The sequence below is a fragment of the Coregonus lavaretus genome, assembly GCF_964263955.1.
Source record: "Coregonus lavaretus genome assembly, chromosome: 26".
NCBI classification, from domain to species: Eukaryota; Metazoa; Chordata; class Actinopteri; order Salmoniformes; family Salmonidae; genus Coregonus; species Coregonus lavaretus.
This window is the reverse complement of record NC_140013.1, coordinates 14,864,069-14,874,372: the sequence shown is the minus strand read 5'-3', so window position 1 is coordinate 14,874,372 and position 10,304 is coordinate 14,864,069. Positions and strand designations below refer to the sequence as shown.

Here is a 10,304-nt window from a genome sequence, read left to right as displayed (position 1 = left end):
CCATTTATACGACCTTGGCAAACAGGCATTGTTTTTCTGTTACCCGTCCACAGAAATGTGAATAATCCAAGTTTGCGAGTTGCAACAACAAACTAAGCGATATCATTTGTATGCCCCCCTTCGAAGAGTTATCTTTACACTCTTCCAAAGCCTTTCTAACCCCACTTTACCGCATTACAACCATACAATCACTCAAAACACCCCCGTTCCCCTTTCACTAGGCCTGCGACCACACAGTAGTATTGCTTTCCATTGCATTGCTCCCCCGGGAACAGTGAAAGTAGACGTGTGTATGCCCAGAAAGTTCCGCTTTTAAAAACAAAGGGGAAAAGGTTAACGCTCACAAATTGAGCTATTCAACATCAGGCTTCCCTTTCCTACCTCTCTTTATTACAAATATCTGTCACAGACTACACACACGCACGTACACAGGCAAACACACACACACACATGCACACACGCAAACACACAAAAATTAATGAATGCATGGACACACACAATTAGACATGTATTGCATAACTCCGCGAACACACACACACACACACACATTCTCTCTCTCTTCCTTTCACTTTGGACATGGTTAAAGGATAGATGAGAGTCAGGGGTTGCGGATTGGAATCCCTGTTTGTAGAGAGATTATATTAAATCTCCTTTAGTTTTCTCTACAGTATCTGATATCACACGTATCTTGACATAGTGTGGTTGGATGCTTTTGTTTGGACCCTTTTAATGAATCCCTCATACAGAACTGAGACCCCCGTTTATTTTTGAAATCCTTCTAAAATATTTGCTTTGCTTGGCACCTCGCATTCTATCAATGCTTCTGAGGAGCCTGTCTGTGCTGCCTGGGTCCCTTGATTTGGAAAAGTGCTGGGTTTTGCCTACCTCGTTAAGTGCCTGTGTTCCCTCCCCGCCGATCGAGGGATATGAGAGAAGAGGACAAGGAATAGAAAGCCCTTTGCTCATTTTGTCTACCTGCCATCCCCAGAGCTATAAATAACATTATATTTCCACATCACTGAGAGATGGAGAACACAGATGGGTTGTGATGATGAAAGAATTTGTTCCTTACAATTCTCTTAACCAGTTTAAGAATAGCATGACAATAATAGTGCAATACTGTAGTTCTTGAGAGTTCACAATATTAATAGTGCAGTAGTGCAGTAGAGCATAACAGTTGGTTCGTCACCTTTGCACTCACCCACTGCAGTAAATTAGGTAACATATTTCCTGCTACTGAAATGGTTCTGAAACTAACTGAGAGCCGTGCCCAAACATTCAGTAAACACTCTACCCCACCCACACCTACAAGGGATGGCCCCTTATTCTATACGGTGAGACTTAGCTAAGGCCAGGGTATCAGAGCAGTAGAGGATTGGGACTGAATGAGCAAAGAGTTAATTGCATGATCTGACCTCCAACAATATGCCATTGTGCTCCCTGTCAAAAGCAGTATGGCCGTCCAAATGTAGTGCTTTAAGTGAGAGTTGTCTCTTATTACACCCATAACGACCTCAGACAGCCAGCGTCTCTGGGAGAGTAATGTCAACCTAAGCTGTGGCAAGCTCTCCCATTGTTCTCCACAGTGTGTTTATGGCTTGGTGTCTGATATATGATAATCAATAAGTAAGAGGAGTAATAATTACAAGGCCCACACGTTGGATCGTCTGATTACTGATGGCGGGTTTGTTTGAGGCTAGTTATTATAAAGACATACAAAAACCTGGCAATGGCAAGCTGTGTTATATTGCAATGTTGGAAAAGGGGGAGTGTGTGTGTGTGTGTGTGTGGGGGTTGGGGTAGTGTGTGTGTGTGTTTGTGTGTGTGTGTGTGTGTGTGTGTGTGTGTGTGTGTGTGTGTGTGTGTGTGTGTGTGTGTGTGCGTGTGTGTGTGTGTGTGTGCGTGTGTGTATGAGGGACTAGAATTAACCTCAACATTTGTACTTTCTTCCAAGAAGTGGGAAATCAATTCTCTGGTTAGGTGACACCCCCCACCTCGCTCATGTTTCCCTGCTTGATAGGTCATTCCAGTTACTGTGCCTTTCTAATGGGTTCCATGGACCTAGTATTTCAAATGGACTCACAACTGTTCTACTGTGTGCGCTTTACCCCCTGAGAAGCTATATGTAGATAAGTATTTTTTTGTTAAGCCATTTTGACTCTTAGGCCCTCTCACTTTGCCTCATGGCTTTGAAACCTGGGCTTTTTAGAAGGGCTAACACGTGAATGCATAAGCTAAACAATGACGTGAAAGAACTGTGAAGTATCATACTAAATTTACCAAAAGCATCATGCTGATGTGGAGCAAGATAACATCTCTGTGTCTGGAATGCACTTCCTCTCTGGCTAGATGAGTATCAAGCCCCAATTTGAAATTGAAGGCAAGGTGACAGCATATTTACCAACTGCCAAATCTGATACAGCACCACATTATAACACCAGGGGTTACATGGTTTTATTGCCTACCTTCACCACCATTTGTCAGAAAAGAAAGCAAAATAGTAAAAGCTTTCTTCCCTCTCTCTCGATTAAGAGGAGTTCAAAGACAATCCAGGCTTGGACATTGCCTTTGATGCAGAAAAAGCACTGCTGCAATGGACTAACAATGAAAATGCATTCATTCACATCTAAAATGACTTCTTGGTGAGATCTCTTTCAAATATATGCGGCTGATTTCAGGAAACATTTTCATAAACTCAAGTGTTGGTGAAGCTGCCTATTTAAATATTTGATGCATTTTATACATATCTTTCATTTAGCCTTGAAAGCTCAAACATCTTAGATTTAGCATCATGTGTCGGAGGTGCACCTAGTTCATGGGCCTAATGTGCACCTAGTTTTTGAACATGTCTGATATTATTGCCAAGACCATGATGTATTATGCTGTGTGTCACTGTCATATTATAAGCTGTTGGATCATACTACAAATACCTAGGTGTCTGGTTAGACTGTAAACTCTCCTTCCAGACTCACATTAAGAATCTCCAATCCAAAGTTAAATCTAGAATCGGCTTCCTATTTCGCAACAAAGCCTCCTTCACTCATGCTGCCAAACATGCCCTCGTAAAACTGACTATCCTACCGATCCTTGACTTCGGCGATGTCATTTACAAAATAGCCTCCAACACTCTACTCAGCAAATTGGATGTAGTCTATCACAGTGCCATCCGTTTTGTCTCCAAAGCCCCATACACTACCCACCACTGTGACCTGTACGCTCTTGTTGGCTGGTCCTCACTACATGTTCGTCGTCAAACCCACTGGCTCCAGGCCATCTATAAATCACTGCTAGGCAAATCCCCGCCTTATCTTAGCTCATTGGTCACCATAGCAGCACCCACCCGTAATCTGCGCTCCAGCAGGTATATCTCACTGGTCATCCCCAAAGCCAACACCTCCTTTGGCCGCCATTCCTTCCAGTTCTCTGCTGCCAATGACTGGAACGAATTGCAAAAATCTCTGAAGCTGGAGACTCTTATCTCCCTCACTAACTTTAAGCATCAGTTGTCAGAGCACCTTACCGATCACTGCACCTGTACACAGCCCATCTGAAATTAGCCCACCCAACTACCTCATCCCTATATTGTTTTTTATTTTGCTCTTTTGCACCCCAGTATCTCTATTTGCACATAATCTCTTGCACATCTAGCATTCCAGTGTTAATACTAATTGTAATTATTTTGCACTATAGCCTATTTATTGCCTTACCTCCATAACTTGCTACATTTGCACACACTGTATATATATTTTCTGTTGTATTTTTTTACCCCATATGTAACTCTGTGTTGTTGTTTTTATCGCACTGCTTTGCTTTATCTTGGCCAGGTCGCAGTTGTAAATGAGAACTTGTTCTCAACTGGCTTACCTGGTTACATAAAGGTTAAATACATTTTAAATTTAAAAAAATACTGTCTCTTTGATATTTTCTGGTCTCTCTTTGGCCTTTCCCAACATAGCCTTGTCAATGGGATTTAGTGCATGAGTAGAGTCAGCTATATCACAGTGAATGAAAAGATCAAACACTTATTTGAGCTGTCAAAGGGGGCAATTGTAGCTTACCATTCAGCCACTAGATGGTAACAATAGTCTTTTACCTAGGCACAATCACTGGCCACATAACTTGTGCCATGTTAGTGATACCAAAGAGAATAATATACATTGTGATACTGTATGATAAATAGTGACCATTTCACTACTCACTTAAACCATTGCAGAAGCAGAAGATTTGTAGCCTATCACAAGATGCCTTATAAACTATTTGGACAGAATGGGACATAGCCTATTGTAAAAAGAAAACAGTAGCCTAAGGATCATGATCACTAGGTTCAATTATAAGATTAACATTTATCCAAACCTCACTCACCACTTTCAAATTCCCAAATTAAGAAATGTGGAATCAATTTAGTTGTGCATGCGCTTAAAGACGCTTCTCAGGTCAGTGGGCGGTGCGAGATGAAAGCGTCGTGTCATGGAAATGCCCACCCTCGCACTGGGTAAGAGCCGTAGATAGAAGAGAAAGTTCAGTGTTCTCAAACGATGGATGGAGTGCGGTTGTCGGAGGTAGAGTGAAATATATCTACTGCTGCAAACAGATGCACGGATTCAGCTTTAAACAGTTTTTATTCAAAACTAAGAAGTCAAGGATAAGGAGTAAACACTTTCTGTAATGAACGTTATTTGAGCTCACCACCGTTATTTTCTCATTTCATTGCGAACTTCATTTTCAAGATTGAACTCTGCCTTGCTCGAATTGGCTCGGAGTCCTCCCTTCTAAGAACATTTAAACATCTAATTCCGGGGAAGCTTTATATAAAAAATATATTATAGACTAGTGTTTACTTACTGTAATTATTTGTGTTATATTTTACCTGCATTTGCGTTGTGTATCAGCAGGAAATGAATTTGTAACAACGGATTTATAACGCTACTTTTTGGGACTGTGCTTACAATGGTAAAACAATATGGAAATATCATTTTTGGTCTGAACAAATACAACTATTTCTAACACTAAACATATGACTGAAAATAAGCATGGAGGGGTCTCCTTTGAAGATACTGATTTCTCTCTGGTGTCAGCTAGTGGTTGCTGCCTACAGTGTGGAGCTAGGAACATACGACCTGGAACGAGGCAGACCAGCCAAATGTGAACCCATAGTAATTCCCATGTGCCAGGGCATTGGCTACAACATGACCAGAATGCCCAATTTTATGGACCATGAAAACCAAAAGGAGGCTTCCATCAAGCTGAATGAGTTTGCACCTCTATTGGATTACGGCTGTGATGTGCACCTTCGTTTCTTTCTCTGCTCCCTCTACGCCCCGATGTGCACTGATAAAGTGTCTACCTCCATCCCAGCCTGCAGGCCCATGTGTGAGCAGGTCAGGCAGAAGTGCTCTCCCATTATGGAGAAGTTCAACTACGCATGGCCTGACTCGCTGGATTGCTCCAGGCTCCCGACCAGGAACGACCCCAACGCGCTGTGCATGGAGGCTCCAGAGAACGACGTCAAGACGGAGAGCAAGAAGGGAGAGGACTTGCATTTTGTTCCCCCTCGGCCCAGGCAACCGGGTAGCAGTAACGGGCGCTCCACAGGCAGTCTGGGTTCCTGCGAGAACCCAGAGAAGTTCCATTACGTGGAGAAGAGCCAGTCGTGTGCTTCCCGCTGCTCCTCTACAGTGGACGTGTTCTGGTCCAGACGGGACAAGGACTTTGCCTTCATCTGGATGACGGTGTGGTCAACGCTCTGTTTTGTCTCCACGGCCTTCACCGTTCTCACGTTCCTCCTGGACCCCCACCGCTTCCAGTACCCCGAGCGGCCCATCATCTTCCTCTCCATGTGCTACAACGTCTACTCTGTGGCCTTCATCATCCGCTCGGTGGCCGGGGCCGAGAACATCGCCTGCGACCGGGAGAATGGCGAGCTCTACATCATCCAGGAGGGGCTGGAGTCCACAGGCTGCACCATCGTCTTCCTCATCCTCTACTACTTCGGTATGGCCTCGTCCATCTGGTGGGTCATCCTCACCCTCACCTGGTTTCTGGCCGCTGGCAAGAAGTGGGGCCACGAGGCCATCGAGGCCCACAGCAACTACTTCCACATGGCCGCCTGGGGCATCCCAGCTCTGAAGACCATCGTCATCCTCACCATGAGGAAGGTAGCAGGGGATGAGCTGACGGGTCTGTGCTACGTGGGCAGCATGGACTCTGGCGCGCTCACCGGCTTTGTGCTCATCCCTCTCTCCTGCTACCTGGTCATTGGCACGTCCTTCGTCCTCACCGGCTTTGTGGCTCTATTCCACATCCGCAAGGTGATGAAAACCGAAGGCACCAACACAGAGAAGCTGGAGAAGCTCATGGTGAAGATCGGCATCTACTCCATCTTGTACACGGTGCCCGCCACCTGCGTCATCATCTGCTACTTCTACGAGAGGCTCAACATGGACTACTGGAAGTTCAGGGGTCTGGAGGGCAAGTGCGGGTCGTTCCCCGGGCGCCGGAACAAGGACTGCTCCCTGGAGGCGTCGGTGCCCACCGTGGCAGTGTTCATGCTGAAGATCTTCATGTCTCTGGTGGTGGGCATCACCAGTGGTGTGTGGGTGTGGAGCTCCAAGACCCTGCAGACCTGGCAGGGCCTGTGCAGCAGGAAGCTGGCATCAGACAGGACTAGCAGGAAGCCCTGTGGCAGCGTGAGCTGCAGCAGCACACACTGTCATTACAAAGCCCCTGCCGTGGTGCTCCACATGGCCAAGACAGACCCTTACTCAGACAGCCTCACACATGTCTGACACTGACAGACAGTATATTACCAGTATGCAGTTCATTCAATGCTCTGTCTAAATGTATGAAGCTTCTGGGGTGACATTGTAGTATATGGAATAAGATTGAGAGGAAGAAGTTATAATTCAACTGTCAATTGTTGCTTTTCTGTGCATAGGGAGAAAGCATAGGCTACAGTATGGAAGCGGAAGCAGCTTTCCTTATTTCAGTGTTGATGGGAAATGTTCAGTATTGCTCTTTATAGACACACAAGATGTGTGGACTGTATTACATAGACATGCTCAACTGCAATGCAGAAAATGACTTGCATGGACATTTTAAAGGAGAGGCATTGTTCTCCCCTGAACTAGGTATAAATAACTTCATAAATATGTTTAAATGTTAAACAGTCTATTTATTGTATATATATTTAATTTAAGTTTACTTTGGTTTCTCACAAGTTTGATTGGAGTGCATCCATTAGGCTAAAGTGTAAACTCTTGAGAATCAAGGAAAATACAGTGCCTCTTATCAAGTTCTTAAGAATAATAAAATGGGGTATACATTTTTTAACTGCCTTTTAATTGTATGCTTTTGATAATGGTTTATTTACTATTATTACATTGAGTGTGAATCCTATACATGTTTCAATATGGTTTAGCTTCATTGCATTGATTGAGGAAATTATATTTAGAGCATTTTATGTTCTCTTTGATAATAATTTGGCTCTATAATAAATAAATACAATTCTCACAAAATGAGAACTTTGTTAGATTATCTATGGAATAAATCAGATGTGCAAATGAAAGGTGGCCTGATTCCTATGGTGATGCCAACATGCAAAAATCAACTGTAATCCTTTCGAGCATTTTTCTCAATACAATAGGCTACATCCTGGAAGCAACATCGACACACTATTCCTCAAAGAGAATTGGAGATTAATAGAGTGACAATCCATGATAAATAGTCTCAAGGTTTGGGTCATCATCTTTAATGAGATACTTCGTGGTTTTGGCAATGAAGCCCTTTATCTACTTCCCCAGAGTCAGATGAACTCATGGATACCATTATGTCTCTGCATCCAGTATGAAATAAGTTACAGGCAGTTTCGCGATCCAATGCTAACTAGTGTTAGCGCAATAACTGGAAGTCTATGGTATCTACTAGCATGCTAGCAGTTACCATAGACGTCCAGCCATTGCGCTAACGCTAGTTAGCAATTGCGCTAACGCTTGTTAGCAACTTTCTTCAAACTGCAGGCATAGACATACAAATGTTAGGCCTATCCAAGAGTTAATCTGACTCTGGGGAAGTAGATATAGGGCTTCATTGCCAAAAATATATTTAATGGGTGTGCTAATCCTTTCCCCGAAACACTATTGTGCCCTCTCCCTCTCCTCCTCTCTGTTTGATCCACATGCAAATACACGCACTTTGATCCAGGAGGACGAATTTGAAGTAGGCCAAATAGATCTCAGCACTAGTCCAACTCTTTAGACCTAAATTGGGAGGAAATTAATTGAAGTTTTGTATTTGACCAAAAAGTTTCACAAATGTCATACTACATCCTATATATTGGTCATTGGTTGCATGGTTTTGTCTCAGTTTGAATTTGGGACATTCAAGCCTTATGTTGACAGTAGACTGTTTTCAGTAGATTACACACACACACAATTAGGGTGTCAATATCAGTTATAAGCACACACGAATATAAGAGACCATTTGTTTCACAGCAGGCTTGCTGGGATGTATGGTGTTTGACAGAAAATGTAATTGTGTATTATGTCTGTGTAATTGTGTTCCGTGTCAGGCAACATATGGGGTGATGGCATAGATAGATGTGAGGACCAAGAGTTACATTTCACTTGTGGTGTCATTACATCATCAGACTGCTGCTCACTTTAACGTTTAGATTTTTTCAAGTTTTAAAGATGGTTGTGTTGTGTTTGGTTTTTAATTTAACCTTTGTTAGACACCATCAACTTTGTGATTACCGCAATTTAAACAAAAGCATTTACATTCAGAAGATTGTGGAGCGTCAAAACTAAAGGAATTTACTTATCACAGTCTTTGCAGAACAGAGTATTGTATTATAGTGTGTGTGTGTGTGTGTGCGCGCGCACATGTAAGGAGGAAGAGGTAGATGGGGGTTAACCTCTGTGTTTTCTTTGCTTTGCCATTGTAGACATTGTCCATTGCTTGGCAGAGAGAGCTGAAGTCTGACATTGCCAACCACAATTAACTATTAAAAATGAGTGTGTGTTTTCTTTGGAGCATGTCGCTGGGACACAGTAACTGGAGTTAAAGCCACATGCACCAGTTCACGTACAGTTGAACAAGCTGCTGGCTTCCTCTCTGGTTTACGCTCTGCGACATGACCCAGTGAGGTGAAAAACAGCAAAGAAAGCGAGTCCCACCTGTGTTTTCTGTGATTAGATGGGAACTGCAGTCTGTTTAGGACATGGGCTGAGTAAGGAAATATGGAGGTGCTTGATTTATTTGTGTGGCTGGATAGAGAAAACAAATCCCCAAAGACAACATGCAGTGATTGGAGGAACAGGGAGCATTTGCAAACGTTTGTTGTTTATAAACTTCGCTCAATGCGGCTTGTTCAATGATTGAATGCTGTCCGAACATTTTAGTGCCAGTAGCTTGGGTATTTTCTAGCTGTTCTGTTCTATCTCCAGAGGAAAAACTTGTTCAGACTCATAACACTACTGAACTTCTATGTACAGTGGGGGAAAAAAGTATTTAGTCAGCCACCAATTGTGCAAGTTCTCCCACTTAAAAAGATGAGAGAGGCCTGTAATTTTCATCATAGGTACACGTCAACTATGACAGACAAAATGAGAAAAAAAAATCCAGAAAATCACATTGTAGGATTTTTTATGAATTTATTTGCAAATTATGGTGGAAAATAAGTATTTGGTCAATAACAAAAGTTTCTCAATACTTTGTTATATACCCTTTGTTGGCAATGACACAGGTCAAACGTTTTCTGTATGTCTTCACAAGGTTTTCACACACTGTTGCTGGTATTTTGGCCCATTCCTCCATGCAGATCTCCTCTAGAGCAGTGATATTTTGGGGCTGTCGCTGGGCAACACAGACTTTCAACTCCCTCCAAAGATTTTCTATGGGGTTGAGATCTGGAGACTGGCTAGGCCACTCCAGGACCTTGAAATGCTTCTTACGAAGCCACTCCTTCGTTGCCCGGGCGGTGTGTTTGGGATCATTGTCATGCTGAAAGACCCAGCCACGTTTCATCTTCAATGCCCTTGCTGATGGAAGGAGGTTTTCACTCAAAATCTCACGATACATGGCCCCATTCATTCTTTCCTTTACACGGATCAGTCGTCCTGGTCCCTTTGCAGAAAAACAGCCCCAAAGCATGATGTTTCCACTCCCATGCTTCACAGTAGGTATGGTGTTCTTTGGATGCAACTCAGCATTCTTTGTCCTCCAAACACTACAAGTTGAGTTTTTACCAAAAAGGTCTATTTTGGTTTCATCTGACCATATGACATTATCCCAATCCTCTTCTTGGT

The 10,304-nt window shown here is 43.2% G+C and overlaps 1 protein-coding gene across 1 annotated transcript; it reads left to right on the top strand.

Annotated features, from left to right (window-relative positions):
- The first annotated feature begins 4,545 nt into the window (after positions 1 to 4,545).
- Positions 4,546 to 7,324, top strand: LOC311102273 (frizzled-9-like). Its single transcript, XM_084143558.1, has one exon. The coding sequence runs from the start codon at positions 5,031 to 5,033 to the stop codon at positions 6,783 to 6,785; it is 1,755 nt and encodes a 584-aa protein (XP_083999684.1). The 5' UTR covers positions 4,546 to 5,030; the 3' UTR covers positions 6,786 to 7,324.
- The last annotated feature ends 2,980 nt before the right edge of the window (positions 7,325 to 10,304 follow it).